Raw genomic sequence first — 22,057 nt, 5'->3', positions numbered from 1 at the left:
AGTTTCGTGGCTCTCTGAAATTGTGGAAGAAAAGTGAGAAATATTTCAGAACTTTCTAAAGAAGAGATGTAAGAGAAGCTGTTTTTGAAAGATAGAAGAAATTGTGATGAAAATGAGAGCTATGGCAACTTTAAAAACACTAAAGAAAGCAAAGATGTATTCATTATAGTATTAAACAGAAGAAATTTAATTTTAAGGCAGAGAGTGATTCCAGGGTTTTTTAGAATACTTCTGCCTGCATGCCAGTGGGAACATTTAGAAGTAGATGCATTCAGGAGCAGAAAATGGGATAATAACTTGATATCATAACTGAGTAGCAGGAGGGCTGCTGGCATGGTAGAAAGCAGTCTTTCTTTTTTGTTTGCCACATGCAAGATTATATATAATTTCTAGTGTATATACAGTAGTCTATAAGAAAGTTTAATCTTACTCCAGTTGTGTGTGTATGTGGTTTCATTCTGGTTTATTTATTGTCCCTGTGCTCCCATTTGATGGCTAAACATTACAGAGGGTAGTTAAATAATAATAACTTCTATGAAATCTGACAGGATAAGCATAATAGGTTAAGTACATCTGAATTAGAGTCAGGTTTTCTGAGAGAATAGCTATGCGTTTGAACGTGTCAGCTGCTTAATGAGAGTAAAATCTTAAGGTTTTTTAATCCATTGTACTTCTGTATTATGTATCAGGTTTTTTTTAATTGAACAAAAAAAAGGACAGAAAGATATGTTTTGATTAAAATCATGTACAACATATAAAAAGTGCATAAACTTATCTCTGTAAACCAGCACAATCAAACCTAGCATCAAAATTGCAGATGTTTTGGCTTTCAATATTCTTTCTGTGGCAGAAAAAAGTGATTCATATCTGTCTCATTTCACGTTTCTTGTTTGTTTGTTTGTTTATTCCTCAAGAAAGTTAAGTTGTTCTTTTTGCTAACACTTTGATCATTTGCATTTTCCTTGTTTTGAGTAATTCCTATTAAAAAAATCAGGATAAAGAATTGTCTGTTTTGATGAGGAACACTCTCAAGAAATGTCTCTGCTCCACTGCATAATAATTTCTTTCCCAAAGTTTTGTGTTCAGAGGTGAGGAATATTTACATTGCTTTCACTGTAGTTTTGCTTTAGTGTAGATTGTATGGAAGGCACAGAGTTTGAATGCAAACAATTACAGTGAGAGCAGTTAGTGAGTGTACCCCTGTTCTGATGTAAAGTGTGAATTTATGAATTGTCTTCAGCAGTGAAGCATTCCTCCAAGAGATTAAGTTTGGTTTTTTTATTGGAGAAAATTCTCTTATGTGCCTTCTGAATTCCCCCATCTAATGTGTGTGTTCTCTCCCACCCTTAACCCTCCAGTATTTATATCCATGCCCTTTTCAGTCATTACTTAGCGGAAGTTTTTTCTCATTTTCTGTGTGTCCTTGTGAAGCACATTTGCCAGTACATTCAGTACTGAACTGGGTTTTGAGCATTTGGTTAGTATGCTGTAAGAAAGAAAAGTTGAAAATAAAAATTGCAGAAAAATGTTCAGAGGAATTGTTTGACTGTTTTAAGAAAAGATATGAACCTTGTAGCAAAATGGTTTTTGCCTCATGATGTCCTTCAAAATTTAGAAATAAACAGTGAGATTTTATGCATAGGGTCTTGTTCTTGGTGAGAGTATCTACATGGCAAAAGAACTTAAATGCATATCCAGCTTCAGTGAGACATGAGAAGAGGATAGTTCATAGTTGGTGGTAAAAGTGTGAGTGAATATGGATACTGAAAATCAACAGGGAAAGTTAAGTTGTAAAGGAAAGAAAGTAAAGAGCAGAACATGAAGACAGAACAGGACACCTGGCATATGCAGATAACTCTATTGAAGAACATAAAGTAAAAACATATGAAGAAAGAAAAAGGGAAAAAGCAAGTGGGAAACATTCAGCTGAGCCAGTAGGTGGGTAAATGTGTACTGGAACCAAAGTTTGTTGTTAAAGGTTCATGCTGTTTTGAGCTGTTGCACTTCTGTTCCCTTAGAATAGAGGTAAGAGATACTTGGTACTATATTAAGACAACATATCAGTGCCATTTGAAACTTTTGTGCATGGATAAAACAGCCTGTGTGTAGAAAAACTTCACCTTTTCCTCTCAAGGAAATCAGGCTATGGAAAAGGTGGGTATATTGTGGGGAAGGGTAAAAGAAACTTGCCTGTTTTTCCTGAACATGCACACACAGAGCTCTGGTCTGCAGTCATAGTTTTTCTCCCCTCCCTGGTTTAGGATGAGAGTGGGAAGAAAGAAAGGTGCCTTTGCCAGATAACTTTTCTATAAGGCTGTTTGCCTTTTCTGTCTGAGTGACCATCTCTTGTCTTTGCCTAAGTAGGTCCCTGCTGTGAAATCCCTTGTTTGCTTAATTTATGGGAGAAGTTAGATGGAGTAGCTGTTCCAGTAGAATGACCTGGAGTCAGTTATCTCCAAGGTCACTTCAATCTCGTGTTTATCTGCCTTCCTTAATTTTATTAAGGAGTCAGTTGTACCAAGCTGTAGATACTAAAAAAGTCAACGGGTCAACCTTAATTTTAGTAGTAACTTGTAGTTACTAGTGTATAATGAATTAATGATATCTGACCAGTCTTTAAAATATGTATGCAAATACACAGTGTGTAATGTAACTTGTTTTAAAACTTAAGAACAATTTAATTGTCCACTGTTAAATTGTTGCATTTGTTGTTAATGTTGGTGCATTTGCAGATCAAAAATGAAGTGAACAAGCTGTACAAATTGTTGGAAATTGATATTGATGGAATTTTTAAGTCCTTGCTATTGTTAAAGAAGAAGAAGTATGCTGCTCTGAGTGTGGAACCAACAGGAGATGGGAAATATGTAACTAAACAAGAGCTGAAAGGGCTGGATATAGTCCGGAGGGACTGGTGTGATCTTGCTAAACAGACTGGCAAGTAAGTTTCTTTGTGGCATTGTCTTCTGTGCTCTGTTTGAAACAGCAAACATTTGTAGGTACTTTTCTAAACATTTGATACTGTGTTTCCTGAAGATCACAGTTGGTAGCTAACATCAAGACTTAGCTGATTTTTGGAGGAGATGTAAATGTTACCTTCTGCCATTGGTAACAGGTTAGACCTGTGCAAGTCCAAATGTCTACGAATTTCACTCTGGTTTTGTGTCTCCTGTGGAAGTTGTGCTTTTGAGTTGTCAGTGTTGTAAATGTCATTTAATAAACCAGAACTTAAATCTTGTGAAGATGGTAGATGCTGTCAGCATTTGGAGTTGTAGGTTCTAGGTCAGATGTTTTATTTCCTAGAGAAGTCTGTGCTCAGCACTTTGAGCACCCTCTAAAAAAGCTGCAAGTGCACTGGGTGCAGCCTGAGGGGGTGGTCCCTTTCCCCAAGGCCGCTTCTCTTTCCTTTTGCCATGAGACTTCATTATGATGGATACTGGATTGACTGTTTATTAATTGTCGTTGGACAGGGCATTTTAATGTTTTAATTCAGTAGAAGTAACGCATTTAGCATCATAGAAAGAAAATTAGAGAGAGTGGAGAGGTGGTCATCTGGCTGCTGACTCATTGTATAGTGCCTCTTGAAAACTTAAGCAGCTCATGGTCGAAATGTATCCAAAAATGAATACTTTTCACATCTGTAAAAATACACCACACACTTGCTTACTGTTCTTAAGACTTGCATTTTCTAAGAAAAGATGCATCATAATAGAAGCAAATTTTTCCAAGTTAGGAATGTATTAGTAATTAAAGCTATACAAATGTTGGAGAGTGTTCTTTAGTGACTAACTCTTCTGCAGCTGGCAGATCTTCCAACCACATTTTGCAGCAATAGGCAAGACTTTGCTTACTTGATATGTTCTCTTCTCCCCCATCTTAAGATACCTGCTATGGAATAATAAATGGAAAAATGATATGGCAGAAGAAAATAGAAAGTTGCACTCACCCATTCCAAATCATTATTTAGCATTAGAACTATTTGCAATAATTTGCTTTTAGTAAAATAAGTAAATAAATAAAACACAACATAAAATATACTGGTAAATTTCTATAAATTTTTCATCAGACTTCATCCTTGGGCTCTTTAATGTCTAGAGAAAATCTAGGGGAAGAGAACATTGTCTGTTGTAATGGTTTTGCATGTGCCGAGATTTTCTTAATTTTTGTACTGTTTTTGCAGCTATGTAATTGGTCAGATTCTTTCTGATCAGCCCCGAGACATAATTGTGGAAAATATTCAAAGGCGACTTATAGAAATTGGAGAAAATGTGGTCAGTGGGCAGATCCCTGCAAATCAGTTTGAAATAAACAAGGTAAGTGATCTTGCACTTTTCTGTCCCAGAAAAACTTTACTGTTCCTGAATATATTGACTGCTGACAAAAATATTTTTAATCCTTATGATGCTGTGAAACAGCAGGAGTTTTATTAGGTACTGAAAATTCAGGACATGCTGTGAAGATTCTAAAATTTGAGGGGGAAAAAGCCCTACTGGGGCTGGAGGCTCCAGAATAACACCTTTGTGTCTTGTCCCATCCTGCTGTTTACCAGACTCATTCTTCACTTTGATAATGATATGATGTTTTCAGGAGAAGTTCTTTCCTAATCTGCTACTTTATATTTCAGGTTTGAAATGCATAAACTGAAGAATGCAATGGAAACGAATCAAATACTCTGTTTTCTAGAAAATTCTAATAATATTTCCCTAGAAAGCTCTGTATTAAAAAAAGCTAATAGTCATTTTGAGACCTCATTCAAGACTTTTTTGCAACAAGAAGTAAAATACTCTGCTTTGTTTACAGCAGTTTTAGCATCAGCATTGCAGTTTTGGGTTTTTTTTTTGGGAATCCTCAATGATAAAAACTGTATTTTTAGCTTCAGAGACTCCCCTTTCCTGTTGGGGGGGTGTTTCACCACTGAATTGGGTACATGCCCCTTTTATGCTTCTAATAAAAGAGATCTATCAACTGTCCATCCAAAGTCTGTTTCTTTTGCCATTTGGACATCTGTCTGCTCTGTAAGACTCTGTCAGTCAGTTAAGAAATGTGTTCAGGTTGTCATATGAGTGTAGAGAAATCACTGAATTTTATGGTTGACTGAAAAGAATGTTCTGATGCAAATCTTCTAAAAGCTCTTAGTGTCCCTGTGAAAGATATATATAGCAAAATGTTCACTTAAAATTCCTGAAGTCCCTCTGTTTTACTACTTCAAAAAAAATGTATTTAACTATTACTATTAAGTATAGAAGTTGTTTCTAGGAATTGGGATGACAGTAAATATTTAAATGTAGCATTTTATTTTGTTTAAAGGAAAAAGTCATTGTGGAATCTCAATAGTATGAGATACACAGAAGTATTTAAATTCGGTTGTACCCTCTTGCTGCAGAGCTTGTTGGTTACCCTTAGCTACACAATATTCAGGTTTACTGTATGACCTTAATGGAACAGGAGTAAGAGGGTACTCTCTGGCTCTGTTATTGTATTTTGCATAATATTGTCATCTTCAATTTAGTGTAATTTTAAAACAATTGCATTATGATCATAACACTTACGCATTTTTCAGATAGCAATTGTAAGAACATCCTTTTGTTTTATTAATAATAGCATTTATAAAATTTGAAGGACTGGTACCTAGGGCTTAACATACGGCAAATAAGTTTGTTACAGTTCTTTTATCTTACTCTGTGTTTCAGATGAACTTGTGAATAGTAGAAGGATGAAGATAGCTACTGTGTAATCTTGTCTTTTAAAGCTCTGAATTGTCCATCACTGAAGTAATGGATTTTTCTCATAGTTATGTTTCTGTTTTCCCCTTTGATATTTTAGGCATTGACAAAAGATCCCCAGGATTATCCTGACAAAAAAGCCTTACCACATGTGCATGTGGCCATGTGGATAAACTCGCATGGAGGCCGAAAGGTGAAGGCAGGAGACACAGTGTCATATATCATTTGTCAGGTAAAAATGTCTTTCTTTATAGCTAAATACTAGGTATTGTTTTGAGATACAGCAAAAAAACCCAGCTTAGCTCCTGGGAAAATATGTTTTGGCATTTCTTTTTGGTGAGGTAGTCTTATATTTTAAAATAGTCGGTTGTCTGTACTACATTTAGTTTTATAGAGCATTGTGATCAGCTCAGCGACTATTTCCATATAGTGACTGGTAAAATCTCCCTGAATTCATTCATGTTTGGAATTAGAACTTACTTTAAAGAAAATGCCTAGTCTTCATTTTCAGCAGAAGAAAATTCTGGTGGTGAAGAACCTTTCATTTGTGGAAAGGTAATTGTTGTTGTTGGTTAAATAGTGTCATTGTTTTTTCCAGTATCACCTTTGTCTGTTCAATTTGTAGTCATTGGATCTGCTGGCACCTCTGATGTATAGACTGAGAAATTTGAGCCACTTTCTGGTTTCAGGTGTTTATCCTATAAATGCTTATCCCTGTTTCACAAATATATATTCCACTTTGGTTCTGTTAATTAAAAAAAAAGTGTAGGTTGAATTAGATGGACCAAGGCATCATTTAGGCCAAGCTGATGAACTTGACAATGTGACTATTTCAGCTCCTTCATTATTTTCAAACCAAAATATACTGTATTTGACTTAATTGAGAGTTCTTAGCCTGGCACCCCAAAGCTGCCAAGACTTTAGAGAGCTGGGCCACGGGTGCGGCTGAGCAGTGGCACAATACAAGAGAAGAATATACTTGTTGAAAGAAGGGAGCTGAAGGAGTTGCATTGTAATTATTTTTGCAAAGCAGCTGGATGAGCTGAATAGTCCTAAATTAATTTTGTTCTGAATACGAAGTTGTCTGAAAGGAGTAGGAGGAACCAATGGCTTGCAGTCTGTCTTATTAGTGATGGGTTTTCAGTCCGTCATTGCTGACCCTATTGAAACCAGTAGCTCATCTTAAATGAAAAAATGAAGGTGCCATGTAATAATGCATTTGTTCTATTTTGCTGAAAAAAATGGAAAAAGAGACTGTACTTAGCAAAATAACCCCAAACAGTTGTGGTACTAAACCCCACCCTGCCCCATTCCTATAAACATTTATGTCTATTACAGAATCTTGCAAAAATACTGCTTTAAGTTTTGCTCTAAGATTTTTACCACACATTAAAAATGATATTTCCTAGGGCAGTTGAGGAGTGGGATTACGATTCTACAGATTTAAATGAGTTACATTTTCCAAGAGTACTGTCGTCTTAGATCTGATACTTAATTCCTAAATTTATATTGTTTTCAATTTAGTTATTGCCTTCCCAAATTGAATTATTTTCTCCTTATCTTCCTCTTTCAAGTTGGAGAAGAATGTAATGTATATTTTAACCTCTAAGTGGTGTTTCTCTCTTGGCTTGAGATGTCACCATACATTTCTTTCAGTATTTCTGAATATTTTAGAATTTTTTTCTTTCTAATCAACACTGTTGCCTCTGTTATTTATTCATATGCCAATGAGTGCTGGTTCATTCTCTGACCATTCATTCTATTAATATCTTTATAGAATTAAAGAATATAAATTTCCTAGCAAAACAGATATAGTTTTGATATCCACGACTTAGAATTTGCTTCTTGTGCAAAATGATAATGCTGGTTTAGTACAAAGTGAATCCAAAATGCATGCCCTCTGTGTATTTTTAACTGGGCTGATGGTTACAATGTGTTTTCATTGTGCATTTCAGAATTGACAGATGGGACTGTTTACTCTGTCTCCTCGTACTGATTTGCACGTGTAGGCTACAATAATACAAGCTGGTTTTGCATTCTTGAACTTGCTAGTTGATGCCAGCATCAGCAATGCAGTTTTTTTACTACTGCTGGATTTGTATTGGATGCATAATAAATCAACCAAAAGAGTGTGTAACGATTTTGCATTAAAATAATGCATAATATTTGAAGCATAATCCTTTGTATAGAGTTTTTTCACACTTTGTTTTGTGTGTGTCTCTTCAGGATGGATCAGATCTCAGTGCCAGCCAGCGAGCATATGCTCCAGAACAGTTAAAAAAGCAAGAAAATCTTAAAATTGATTATCAGTACTACCTGTCACAGCAAATACATCCAGTAGTTGCTAGAATATGTATGCCCATAGAGGGAATTGACTCTGTTCTTATTGCAACGTGGTTAGGTAAGTATTCTAAATTCAGTTTATTTGAAGAATTTCAAGACCCAAAGTGAGAGGTTTTAATGTATGTTTCTCAACAGAAATGCTTCCCCAGATCAGTCTTTTTACAGTGAACAATAGCTTGTGTTATGCTGCCTGTAGAAAGCAGTGTGGACTCTAAGTGTATTTATGACTTCTGCAGAACAGTATTTTTTCAGAAGGTGATCACTAACATGAGTTTAATCTTACAATCCTTGTTCAGAGTTACAAAATCTGCTCTTCAGAAATGCCAGTACTATTGCATGTCTTTGAGATTTTAAGTTACTAGAGGAGTTCTGGAGTGTGTAATATTTTTCCAGAGAGAAATGCTGGCATCTTTGGCATCTTCCTAGGGGGAAAAAAAGTCGTAATTACAGTGAAAGAATACAAATTTTTACTAGGATGTAAGTGAAGACTTGATTGCTAGAACTGACTTAGTGGATAATAGAAACATAAAATCTTAGTAGCAGTTTTAACTGCTTCATATGGAGGAATTAAGTGGTCCCAAAACCAAGAAGTGCTGTCAAAAAAATATAACTAATGTTAGTGATCCATGAAATCAACAGTTTTAATTCAAATGAGCAACAGGGAATTGCTCTTGTTAGAGTTGTTTTTCCTTTTAAAAGGATGTCTAATAATTAGAATTAGAGATTTTTCTGCCCAACTGTGATTGCCTCTTTCTTCTCTATTCCCTGGGCTTCTTACCTAGAAAAACTGAAAGGCTGAAAATTTGTCAACAGTTCTATTGGGTCTCTGTTCTTGAAAATGCTGTGCTCTGTGTGTGTATTCCTTTTATTGTTGTTTGCTCCTCAAAAGCGATTAACCAACAGACTTGACTGATCTGCTTGATAAACAGAAATTTTGTGATTTGTAACTCACACATAGTTCATTATTTTCAAAAGTGTTGCTTAAGGACATGAAAAAGTTGTTAATTTTGCTGGCTATGAAGTTATTGACAAGACTGCCTTTTCTCTAGGAGAACTTCTTAGAGAGTTGCACTGTGTCAGTTTTATAGTTTGTGTTTTGCCTCTGTCTACAGGAAGTTCAGTCCTGCAGAAATTACTTTTTTCAGAATATTGCAACGCTCAAAGGAAGAGTTAGTTGTCAGCATTTTGTGTTTAGGTAAAGGAGGCCAAGATGCAGGATTTGGCCAATTAAAAATCAACTGGTAGAGGGTAGCCTCAGGACCCTTCAGCTGTGTAACTGCATCTCTGTAGCAGATGAAGTTAGTAATAGCTGAATAGCTTGGAGATTGTGCTTGGAATGTGTGCAAGAAAGGTGCCTTGCTGTTTCTCAGGAAGGAGGATGATAACCATGAAGGATCTTAATCTCCCAAGACAATCCTTGTAACATGCAGCTTTTTCCATCTCCATTTCTGAGTTATTGAGAAGGGGTTGAAGACACAAATTCTGCTTTTTCTGAGTCAGCAAAGGTGTCTCTTGGAGGCATTTGATGTTCTATGTGTCCTCAACAGCTCTCATGCTCTGAGGAGGTGTCAGCCCTGCTCCACACATGCAGGCTGACCACACAAATCATCCTGTTTATTATGTGGCAAGGCCTTGGTATCCAACTTTCCCTTGATGTCAGAATTGACTGTGTGGCATGCCTGACTGAAAAGGTCAAGCACTCTTGGTTAGGTTGAAGGGGTTTAAAATAGGCAGCAAACTTGTCCTTCATTTAGGTAAAAAACAGGAACAATTTCTGAAGCTAGTTTATTTTTATTGGCAAAGATTGTTAGTCTTGTAGAGTTAAGCTCAAATTCAGAGCTCTTATTCACAACAAGTTAGATTTTCAGAAAAGACTGGCTCCCTTCAGACACCTAAATTAACTACCCAGATCTTAAGAACTCTGTGCCACTTGATAGGCACAGAAGGTCCTGCCACTGTTTGCAAGTTCCTGTGCTACTTTTTGCACTGTAGTACATTCCAGATGAAGATTTCTTTTATGGTCTGTAATAACATAATGCAGCTGAGAGTTTATTAATAGTCCACAATTGTCAGTCTGAAAACCTGTATGTATCTATTACAGTCTTGGATCTGAAGTGTGTTCAGCTTGACCTTGCTGTACAGTCAAAATTTTATCACCTTCCCTAGCTTTGTTTTCTTGGGAAAGCTTAAATTGTGCTTGAGGGTAAAGTCAGGTCTCTTTCAAGATTTCTGATCTGCTTAGGTTTTCATGTACAGCACTTGATCAGAGCTGTACATTAGTCATTGCAAGCTGAAGTTATCTTACAGGGTTTTTAATGGTACTGTGGTACCATGGTACTTTTAAATAGTCAAGTGGTTTTCTTTCATAAAAATCAAAAATCCTTTGTAAGATAGAAAAGAGTACAAGATACTTAAGTCCAGCTTGGTAAAACAAGCAAATATGGAAAGTATATACTGATCTGTGATGCTAAGTTGGGTTTTTTTACTTAGTATTTTCATCATGATATACATCCAAATTCCCATTGTTTTTCCCACCATGTTGCAAAAAGGCATGTTTTCCCATTCTGAAGGATACATAAGCATCATATCTATGGACCAAAACCCTGTTGCATTCTCACCGTGTGTGTCTTCCTCCGCTGATCAGATTTACTGTATTATGTAGAATATGTGTCTGTATAGGGAGAGTGGTTGTAGAAAAAAGATCTTGGCTGCATGTTTAACAGAATCTACAATAATGCATGTTTCTAAGGTGAATGTTTCCTGTCACCCTGCTAGTCTGAGTGGATAAAATTGAACTCTGCTAGGGAAGCTTGGCTCGCATCAAAGTGCTGAAAAGTTCTTTGTTCTGTCTGTGCTCAAAGCAAGTAATTTGAAATTATATTAGACACTGAAGAACAGGAACAAATAATGCAACTTAAAAATTGCAGAGAATCCCTTAAGCATCATATTATTTGCTATGGAATCAAGTTGAAAACCACCTTTTATTTTGGGGCATTGTAAGAGGTCTGCTGAGCATTTGAGAGATGGAAGCTCATTGTTCCTAAAAACGAGAACCTCCTGGGCATACTCCTGCTTTCACTCTCTTTGTCTTGAAGTTTCTGAGGAAATGCAGTGGCAAGATGAGGATTGTCTCAGTTTGTAAAACTAAATAAAGCCTGCAATCTAATCAGTTATATAATTTAATAAATCTGATCTTCCTAAGTCTTGGAGACCTGACTTCATCCTTAAGATGAAGCTTTTAAACTGGAAGAACTGTATGGCACAGCAATTCTCTCACTGTATTTCAAAAAAGGGTTTTTTGTTAATACATAAGTACTGCTCCTTGTCTCAAAGAAAGTTCCATCTTATTTGTGTGTTGCCAGAAATAAGCAGGCATTATGGAAGTAGAGTTCTTTAACCATGGGACTTTGTAGCTGTTACTACAGAATATGATTTACTTCAGATGATGGAAGTTGATGACTGCTGTCTTAGTGTCATGATGTTCTGAAAGAGGTGTGTTTTGCTGCCTTAGAGGGATGTGCACCTTGGTGCTCTGCCGATTGCTTGGCATTGGGCATATCTTAGGAAGGCTGTCTGATTTTAGGGAGTCATTACTGGGTCCTGATGAGGCTTGTCTTTAGGAGCACTTCCCAGTTCTGCTCCCTGCTTTGAGATAGTGTTTCTGTGTTAACTGCTTCTTGTAAGGACACTCACCAGCACCAAATATGTTGGCTTTTTAATTTGTCTTTTAAAAAAATTATTTTTAGAGAATCGTTCAGGTGTCTTTAATATATTGTGTAGCAGCTGCACAGACAGACTCTCCAGACAGAAACCGGGATGGATGCTCTCCTTGTGGCATGCAGAATTTACCTCAGGTTTTGACTTTTTTGCTGTTTTGCTCACATTAGGGAGTGAAGTGAAAGGACAGTGGTGAAAATTAAGATTGAAGTCGTGACAAAACTTCATGACAATACAATAACTAGCCCTAGAGTGTGTGGACTTCACTGTTTTGTGCTGGCTGGGTGTTCTGACATGCTCCAGAACTGCTCAGAACCTGAGAGTCGTTAAAGCGCGTTGGAGTTAATAAAAGAAAGAGTGAAAATATGAATGAATAAAGAGACAACGCTAAGATGAATTAATAAAAGAAGCAATACCGATGTGAGTGAGCAAACGAAGGGCCCGGCCGGGCGAGTGGCCCGGCCCCGCGGGCCCTGCTGCAGTGCGCGGTGCCGGCCGCGGGGTGGCAGCACCGGCTGCCGATTCCCGGCCTCCCGCGCGGGGTCCCTGGGGAAAGGTGCGGGCGGAGCCGCCGCGGCCCCCGAGCACCTGCGGCTGGAATGCCGCGTGCCGGGAACGGCCCTCGGGAACGGCTCCCGGGCACGGCCCCCCTGAACAGTCCCCGGAACAGTCCCCGGGCACGGCGCCCCTGAACAGCCCCGGGCACGGGCACGGCCCCGGCCCCCGCACGGCGGCCCGCCGGCCGCGGCGGCCCATGTGCCCGCGGGGCAAGAAAGGGCACAAGCCATCCGCAGAAATGTTGCTTTTAAAATGCTGCGTTTGGTAAAAATCTCTGACCGTTTTTCAGGTTCTTGGGTGACCCGCTTAGCTTGCCAGTTAGTAATGGTTTTAATAATTCTGTTGAATAATTCAGGAACACCTCCCCGAACTTAGTTGTGTTAATTAGTTTGGTCACCCTGCACGTCTGTAATGTCGCAGTGCTTTGTCCTGCGTCCAAGCTTGTCGTTTGGGTGTCGTTTTTGGCAGTGCAGGTAATTCCATGATAGCCCTGAAGACTTTCTCCTGTCAGAGTTAAGTCAAAGTCGCTTTGATTTTTATTTTTCTTGATGTCATGAGGGGAAAAAAAAAAAAAAGGAGTTGAAAGTTCACTGATTAGTCTCATCCTATTAATTTAAAAATTACCAAAACCAAATATTATTTTTTTTCCACTGCCCAATTAGATAGCCGCTGTTTTGTGTACAAGTAAAATAATGTGACCAGTGTGACCTGGTCTGAGAGGATAGCAGTTAGATGCTGAAATGGATTAACTGAACCAACTAACTATTCCTGAAAGGAGATAATAAATAAAATAGTTCCCAATCCCACAAGATAATTAAGGTAGGCATGTTCTTTCAAAGCCTGATTTGTAGTCCCTTTTATTTCACTGTGGCTGTTTGCACACCAAAACTTAGATGTATGCTTGGTTCAGCATAGTATTTTTTGTTGTTTTTTCTAGCCAAAACAGCTTAGAAAGTTCAGAGATAGGTGTGATTTAAATTCTTACAATCAATTTTTTTCCTGTTAAATTAAAATAAGATGGCCAATACTTAGTCACTGTTTTTGACTCAATGTTGGAGAACTGCACTTGTCTGAAGACCAGAATTTGTCTCCTTTTATCTTTTAGTGAGCTACTTTCCTCCATATTTGTGTTTTGGGAAAAAACCAAAGATTCCTAGCTGAACTGTAATGGTATCTGTCTCAGAAAGTTGGAATGATGTTTTTTCATTCCTCTTCTGAACTTGGAGTAAACTGAGATTTTTTGTTTTCACCATTACTTAGATCCAACCTACTGTATACTTGATTTTTTGCAAAATCTAAATACTGAACTGCAGTTCTCTTTCTAAACCTTTTATCTACTACCTGTGTGCTGCATATATATTACCAACCCTTCTATTAAAAAAAAAAAAAGCCAGAACAAACCCCTACAGTCTTTTTTGGGGGATACCATGTGTATTAAAGTGTAAAATATACTATTAGCAGTGCATTTTGCTTTTGCCTTTTTTCTTTAAATGAATAGTGGAGAACTGTATTAAAAGTTTAGAAACCTCCTGGAGGTGAATTGTTAACCTTTCTGCATTGACATTTTTTTCTTTTGGCAAAATTGGTAAGATTGAATAAATTTTAGTGAAACCCATATTCTGTCAAGAACCAAATAAACTTATTTGGCAACGGAGTTTTTCCTTGTGCTTGAATTTGTTTTAAGACTGCGACATTAAAAATTCAGAATAGTGGTATTAAAGTCAAACATATAAAATATTTTATATAAAGACAATTTATATCTGCCTGTATAACACAGCTGTTATGAGCGCAATAATATTTGTGTAGTTTAACTGAATATTGTTCCTAACCATTGTCTACAGTTATAATAAGGTGAAGGTTCACTTTCTATTTGTAGTCTTGGTTACATTTCTTATAGGAATTATTACATTTTTTAACTGAAGTTTATACAGGATATGGTTTAACACATGGTAATATGTTACTTGGCTTAATGTCTGTTAAAAATATTTTTAAAGTGCTTCTCTGATCTTTTTGTTTTACTACTAAAGTGAGCCATAGTTTTCTGAAGGTTTTCTCCTACGTGCTCATTCGATTAAGTGTTTTTTCTGAACATGTGCTTTTCCCTAAAGTTAACAAAAAACCCCTGTAAATGAGATGCATGGACTTTTAAAATGTTGCACATGACAAAGGATGACAGAACTTGAGGATTTTATTAAGTTTACTTTGGCAGTCTTATTCCTAGAACGGTGAACTTCGTGCTTGCTTGCTTATTTACTTATTTGTGGTTGAATCAGTATTTCTGGGATCTCTTTTGTGTATTTATTTGTTTAAAATCTTGAGTTCTGGCAATCAAAAATAAAGCACTTTGTCTCCTGCGCTGCGGTTTTAAATGCTGCTGCTGAATTTTAACCACTGCATTAGATTGAAACCTCCATGCTGTTAACCACTGAGCCAAAATGAAATCGACCACTGCATTGAAATCAGAGTTGGCAGTTGTGTACGGACTTGAAGGAGTTGGTAATAGCAGTGCACCCGCGTTTCTTTAATGGGGTTTTTATTCCCTGTTTTTGGTATTAATGGTGCCATTTTGATTTAAAGACTGTTTCTTAATCACGATGCACATTTTTATTGAAATATTTTCAACGTAACTTAAGAAGGAAATAACAATAAAGCTATCCTTTAGGAGTGGTTTCCTCAGAAACAAAATGTTCTCTTGCATACTCCCATGATAATGCAGCATGCTTGTTTTATTTATAAAGCAATCTTGCGTAAGAAGATAAGTAAGATGATTTCTTCATGTCTCATGAACCTTTACTCGTGGTTAAAAATTGTAGAATGTATTTATGTTTTATAGAGGAAGTTTTGCTAAGGAGAGATTTTCAGCTTCTGAATTTACATTTTGTAACTTTCTTTTGAATCTGCTTCACCAAGCATATGAAAAATAAGCCTGCTTGCATGGTTGACCTCTTAGTCTTTTGAAATTTTTGTTTCTTTATTAATAGGACTGGATCCCTCCCAATTCAGAGTCCATCACCATTACCATAAAGATGAGAATGATGCCTTGGTTGGTGGCCCAGCTCAGCTCACTGATGAGGAGAAATATAGGGATTGTGAAAGATTCAAGTTTTGCTGCCTCAAATGCGGAACAGAAAATATTTATGACAATGTCTTTGATGGTTCGGTTAGTTGGTTTTTTTGTTTGTTTCGTTTCTGTTCGTTGGTGAGAGAGAAAAATGCTTGTAGAGAGAACAGCTTTTCAGATAGGATTCAAATGATGTAGGAGAAGATACCATATTGTTTCAGTCCTGCTATTTATAGCTTTGGAGCAGATAATTGCTGATAGGATAGTGCTGAAATATTTTTCCCATTTTTGCATTTCAGCTGCGTCGTCTTGCTGAACGTGTGAGATTATCTGGCTTCATTAATCTGTTTGCCCACAGTCGTGAATGATTGTGCTGTTACTTTTTAAAGGAATCCTTATCTTAACACCTTAGTAACTTCTAGTTCTCTATTTAATAAAACTTTTGTATAGCAGTGGCAGTTTCTTATCCTAAATCATATTAATTGGAACAAAGTGCTTTTTAAACTTGTGTTTATCTTGCTGCATCCCACCTCCCTTCTTGAGAGTAAGGTTTTTCTATCTTATCTTTCCTTCTGTCTCTGTGAATTGAATAAAAAGTCATAGGGGTACATTCTTGTTGAGAAGTTCTGCCAAAAAATGTATCTCTGACCTTGGACCACATCTTGAACTGGGGCCAAGTATTTAACTCTACAGCATGTTATGTATGTATTAGTCATCGGCAAATTAGCGAGCTTCAGAGCAGTGAAAACCTTGAAACTGAAAGCAAATAAATCTTTTATCTAAATTAAAAGTAATTATTTTAAGTTAATTTGGACAAACAGCAGATGTTTTGCATTTTTTGAATCAAAATAAAGCAGTCTTTGGAAGCATGTAAGAGGAAAAGACACACAAATCGAGTGATACTCTGTGAATCCTTGACTTTTTTCATCGCAGCTGTAAATAAGACAGTTAATTGCATGTAGACTTGACAAGTTGCAGATGGGCTAACTGGAGAGGAGTGGATGTCAAACTCCTTAAAAAAATATATCCCCACCACCAAACCACAGAAGAAATCCTGAAACCAAGCCAAAAATCTCCTCTATTTCACCTGGAATTAATTAGTGTTGTGAGTGGGGGTTTAGCCAAGATGGCTCACAACAGCTGAGTCTTGCCTTGCAGGAAAGTTTTCAGAAAGCTGTATGACTGTCCAGCCTACCAAACTGGTGTTACATTAGTGAGAATTCCACAAACTTAATTTTAGCTGTTCACACAACACTTCCAGGTCCTGAAATTTTAATGTCAGGTGGTCAGATGGTTTTAAAAATAAGGGAATGAGATGGTGCAAAACTGTAAGAGCTGTTCTTTGAAGTTGGAGAAAATAAAAGATGATAATGTGATTTTTCTTTATGCGGTTTGTCTCTACAGCCCTGTTGATAATTTCGTAATTAGTATCTATAATGTTGATTTCAAGGTTCTGCTCAATGGACTGAGGCTGAAGTTGGTCTCTGATAAAACAATAAACCTGGGGGGTTTTGGGTGGAGATGGGGGACCATGATTTGTCCATAGATGATTTTTGAATTATTAATTAGTGGTGTGTTCTCTGCAAGACCTTTCCTTAAGAACAGAATGAAGATATCTCTGCCCTGCAGTTTTCCCATATGGGTGTGGCCAGCCATGATGGGAAGAAAGGAGGCCCAGATATTATGGGCCCTTTAAGACTGTTACTTTTAAAAATATATGTATTGTGTCTAAACTTCTGCTTCCATCCTCTGTCATAATGATGCTGTTTTTACACTTCTGTTTCCAGGGGCGGTTTATTGAACCCAGCTTGCAAAGGTGCAGCAAGACAGAATGTGAGGAGCCTCCTTTCAACTATGTGGTTCAAATGAGCAACAAGTTACTGCTGGATATTAGACGCCACCTCAGAAAATACTACAGTGTAAGTATGCAGAAAATACTCTGTTGTAGGAAAGGGGTTTTTCAAGTGGTGCTGTGTTTTTTGTGTCATGTTACCCTTTTTTTGGTGTGGTGTAAAGTAGTAGCATGCAGCATCAACCCCCAACTTTCTGAAAATAAAACAATCAGTGAATTAAAAAAATAATTTAAAATGTTTGTTTTCTCAGTTCAACCTCAAGATAGTTAGATATATTTACATTTCTGTTACTGTTTGTGTCAGCATTATTACAGATGTAGTAGCTCTCTGTTTTCCAGATCTTTAGCCAGAGTGCCTTATCTCAATGCTTTTAGAAAAATCTGTGAAGCCTATCAAATATGTAGATATCAGTTTCTCATGTAATTGAAATATGATTCTCTTTCTTCAATTCAAATTGGTATATATTGTCTTACATTGTGAAAAGGAAACTGGAATATAGCTCTGTAAAAATTCTTTGAAAAACTGTAGGAAGGGAAGTACTATGAATCTTTCTTAATAATGATTGGGAAGGGAAAAAATGAGGAGAATGATGGGTAATTAAATTAATTGATATAATTCTCTTTTTTTGAGGGGTAGTGCAAGAAATCCAAAGTGCCAGTGGTAGTGGTTGGCTTTGTATGGCATTGTGGGGAAAAAAGGTGTAGTATTTAAAATTCCTGTCTTCTCACTGTCCAACATTAGGACAAAATACACCATGCTTTTTAACTTATACCAATGTGGTTTGTATTTCTAATATGCTAGAAGCATCATATTTTGTGAATTGACATCTAGCTATTTTGGTCAAATTTCCATAGAATATCTTGTGCTATTGCCTGCCTGCTTCTTTTTATTGTCCAACATTGCCTGCTTACAGAGCTGCAGGATGGACATGAATTTTGAAGACATTCATAACCTTTGTGTGCTCATTACTTTTGATACACCCAAAAAAATAACTAGTTTTGGAAAATTTGTCCTGTGCCAAATGTCAGTGATGTACCTAATTTGTTCTGTGTTTTCTTAGGTATTACAGAATTCTTTTGCAAACAGCAGCTACAATGCTAAGAATTATTTCTATGGTTTAATGCTAAGTTTAAGTGTGTGAAAGTGTATGTTTTGTGTTATCTTTCTTCTGTACTAGTTCTTAATGCAATTATAGGTGAGTGTTTTCTAAACACTCTTCTGAAAGCATTGTAATTTCTGAAGGTAAAAATACTTCTTTTGAAGATCTTTGCATCAAAAGAAGCACAAAACTTTCTAAGGCTGTTAAAATTCAAGCATTATCTCCCAAGGCAGAGATAGATTGTTCCTTTCCATTGAAGTTAAAGATGACTTGGACAGGTGAAGTCATCAAAATGTGAGATCTCATGCTACTTTATTGCAAAGTCCAACTGTCTGCAAAATTATCATTATATTAAAGTGTTATTAAATAATGGGTCTAAGTCATATATTTACACTGACTCCTTTTGTATGAAAGTTGGTTTTTAGATTTAATGTACATGCATAATGATAATAGACAGTGGCACATGGTAAATAATTTCAGGCATTTGAAGTGTTTGAAACTGTGTGCAGAAGATATGCAATGGTAAACTTGTATGAAAAAAGATGCCTTTAAGGGCAGGAGAAATTGTTACTACTGATAACAACAGAAAGTGTAATGCTCTGTGCTGTTCTGTTTTTATTTTAGTTGGTTGTTTTGTCTTCTTTTAAGACCAAGCTACCAAACCAGGAACCAAACTGTAATGTTTGAATATTGAACATTGCAATTTGCTTACATAAATCCATTATGTATCTTGCTTTGAGGTATATTGGATAATTAAGATAATTAAAAAGAAAATTATTTGTCCATGTAAGTAAAAGCCTCCGATTTTTTTTGGTAGTGAGAATTTGTTTTTAAACTGGTTAGCTATAATAAGGTTTAAAACTAGTTTTTGACTGTGGAATACATTCAGACTCTGGAAATGTGAGATTAATTTCCAGATTGTACATTTATTTTCTTTTTACAAAAGGGCTTTTCATGGAGTTGGGCAAGTAAACTTTTTGTCTTGATAGCTCTTAGAAAATCAGATGCTGAGACCTTTAGTTTATTCCTTTCATCCAGTACTTGTAGTGGCTGTATAACAGCTGGAGTTGAAATTCATCAAATGGATGTTTGCCCTAATATATATAATCCTATAAGCTATGAAGACACACCCAGAAGTATTATGGCAAAGAACTGTCTGAACAAAACATTTAATGAAACTTTCAGCCTCTCATTAAACAATCTCCTGTTGTAGTAATTGCATCTGAAAGGCACAGAAATACTGATTTGTAAGGATCAAATATATTGTCACTCCATTTTTAATTTTTTTAGATATTATTTTATGTATTTGTCAAATGGCACATAATAGAAAAGCATAAAATGCAAAAAATGTGGTTTTCAACCTGTAAATAATGAGCTACCTTTTATGAAGACAACCCTATCAAGAGCCTTTCAGCCTGATCCACAGCTCACTGAGATGAATAAGTGTACTTTTTTTTCACTGAGCTTTGAATCAGAATTTTTTTTGAAGTGTTTAACTGTTCAAGATATTGCTTGTTTTTTCCTTTAGACTATTGAAATGCTTTTATATGTGGCTGTATAAATTTAGGGCCAGGGAGGAGTGCCATAAAATCTAAAAGTAGAAAATCTACTTGCCCTTCTTGGCACATGAAACTGTGTTAAATAAAAAAATACAACCATGATATACAACATTCCTTTAAAAAGATGCAAATGTAAGTGCATAAATAGAATTTTGTGAGCCTGCTACAATCCCATTGTTTTTGTAAATTACTCGCCTTTATATGAAAAGATCTGCTTCTGCAGTAGTCTTCTGCCATTTCAGTTTTTAAACTGAAATGTTTTATATTTGACTTCTAAAACGTATCTACCGTTGCTCCAGCATTTACAGATTTCTTAATAGTATTAGCAATATCAATTTTGATAATCTTACTCTTAAATGTAAATATATTTTTAAATGACATAGATTTTATTTCTTCTCAGAAATGCATTTATTCTATGAGAGATTGATCCTGTTGTGTGCTTTTTTTTTTTTTTTAATTCTGCTTCAGAAGAGCAAATAGATGAAAAGAGAGAGAAACGCTAGCTAATCTAAATTGGGAAATGAAGAGGGCTTTTTTAAGCATGAAAATTTCATCATCTTGTCAGCTGGCAGAATGCCTGCTGTGTGGATTCACAAAGGCTAAGAATTACACTTTCATGAAATTTTCCTCACTAACTGCCCTGGTTAATTTGAAAGATAACCCACTGTTCTAATTCATTCCTCAATTGGGCGGTGCAGGTTTTATCTTTGATCTGACAAAGCATTTGTGTTAATCGTTTTGGCCCTCTACTAGACACTCTTGGGATTGTGCTTTTACAATAAATGTGTCTGTGATAGCTCTTTAGTCTATTATACTTACAATAGATCCATAGAACTGGTAATTAATTCTGTACTGCTTTGGAAATGGGGAAGAATAGGTGTAGCTCTGTCAAGTGCTGCTGGGAAGTTTGTTTAGCTAGTTCATTTTTGAAGTGTTACCCTCAGCCATCAATGAAACATCCATGCTAGGGGAATGGGTAAAAGCTGAAATATGCAAGCATAAATGGAAAAACTGACCAACTCTTTTGCTTAAGCAGGGTGTAATTTCATTTATAGTAAATGGATCTAATTATTACGTTGGAACCTGTTTTATGTTTCCCACTGGAATATTCAAATGCTCATTTTTGAACACTTAGTAAACAAAAGCCAACTCTTGGATCCCGTTTTAAAAAGCCCTGTAGAAGTCAGTGTTCATGACAATAAAATGAATCCCATATCTTATCCAGCTGTTAAAGTGTTAGTTTTGCCAGCTAAAAAGAATTGAATAAAAGCCCCAATATCTTCTAATTTGAGCAGTAGCAAAATTCATACAGAACTGGTTGGACTTGGAAGTTGGTGTCCCTGAAACAGCAGGTTTTTAATTTTTTTTAAATAACACGTACACACCTGTAGTATTGTTAGTAGTAACTTTATAGGCTAAAATCTGCTTTTATAGAGATGCTCTTTCTCTGCTGATTAATAGTGTGTGGCATCTGTAGAACTCTGTGTTTTTCAAAACACATAAAATGATATGAACTTTAAAAGGGTTTTTAAAAAATACTGAAAAAATCTTGGTCCAGCATGTATTGCACTGTTTTTGTTTCACAGTCTTTTTCTACTGGAGCACTGTAACCCACAGGCAAAAGTGAGTTTGAAGGCTATTGAACACTGCTAAATAACTTTATATTGTTCAGCTGTGAAAATTCAGTGTTCAATAGCCCTCAAAATTTCTCATTTCTTACCTGTGGTGGGGTGTTCTACTGCTTGTGCGTTAGGTCGCAGTATAAAAGCATCTTCAAGATCTTTGAATTACTTTTTATATATATATATTGCTGTCCTGACTCTTGTATATACGTTCAAGGGATTTGCATTAGTATTGTGTGCACTTAAAAAGGTGAAATATTTATAGATAAGATTATAAGAGGCCATGGCATTCACACAGGATTTGGGATTGCATGGCAAATTTGCTTAAGAAAGATGACAGGGCTCGTTGTGAACCCAAAATTTCCCACACCTCAGTGAGATGTATTGCCAAGAACCCACAGGTGTACACCACATGAACAGGTGAAAATGTGATGGTGATGACTTCTGTAATCATGTTCTCACAAGAGTCATGCATTGAAAGGGTTTTTGTTTGGTGGGTGGGTAGGGTTAAGAAATCTCTTTGGT

The 22,057-nt window shown here is 36.3% G+C and overlaps 1 protein-coding gene across 1 annotated transcript in view; it reads left to right on the top strand.

Annotated features, from left to right (window-relative positions):
* The window catches only part of POLA1 (DNA polymerase alpha 1, catalytic subunit), a 183,980-nt gene that overhangs the window by 67,927 nt on the left and 93,996 nt on the right, over window positions 1-22,057 (top strand). The window contains exons 29-34 of the mRNA XM_030961744.1: window positions 2,733-2,938; window positions 4,178-4,310; window positions 5,821-5,952; window positions 7,947-8,121; window positions 15,320-15,498; window positions 17,187-17,318. Coding sequence (XP_030817604.1) covers window positions 2,733-2,938; window positions 4,178-4,310; window positions 5,821-5,952; window positions 7,947-8,121; window positions 15,320-15,498; window positions 17,187-17,318 — 957 coding nt within the window. The remainder of the gene's footprint in view (window positions 1-2,732; window positions 2,939-4,177; window positions 4,311-5,820; window positions 5,953-7,946; window positions 8,122-15,319; window positions 15,499-17,186; window positions 17,319-22,057) is intronic.

The sequence above is a fragment of the Camarhynchus parvulus genome, chromosome 1, assembly GCF_901933205.1.
Source record: "Camarhynchus parvulus chromosome 1, STF_HiC, whole genome shotgun sequence".
Classification (NCBI taxonomy): Eukaryota; Metazoa; Chordata; class Aves; order Passeriformes; family Thraupidae; genus Camarhynchus; species Camarhynchus parvulus.
Note: the sequence above shows the minus strand (reverse complement) of the source record. Positions and strands in the feature narration are given on the sequence as shown.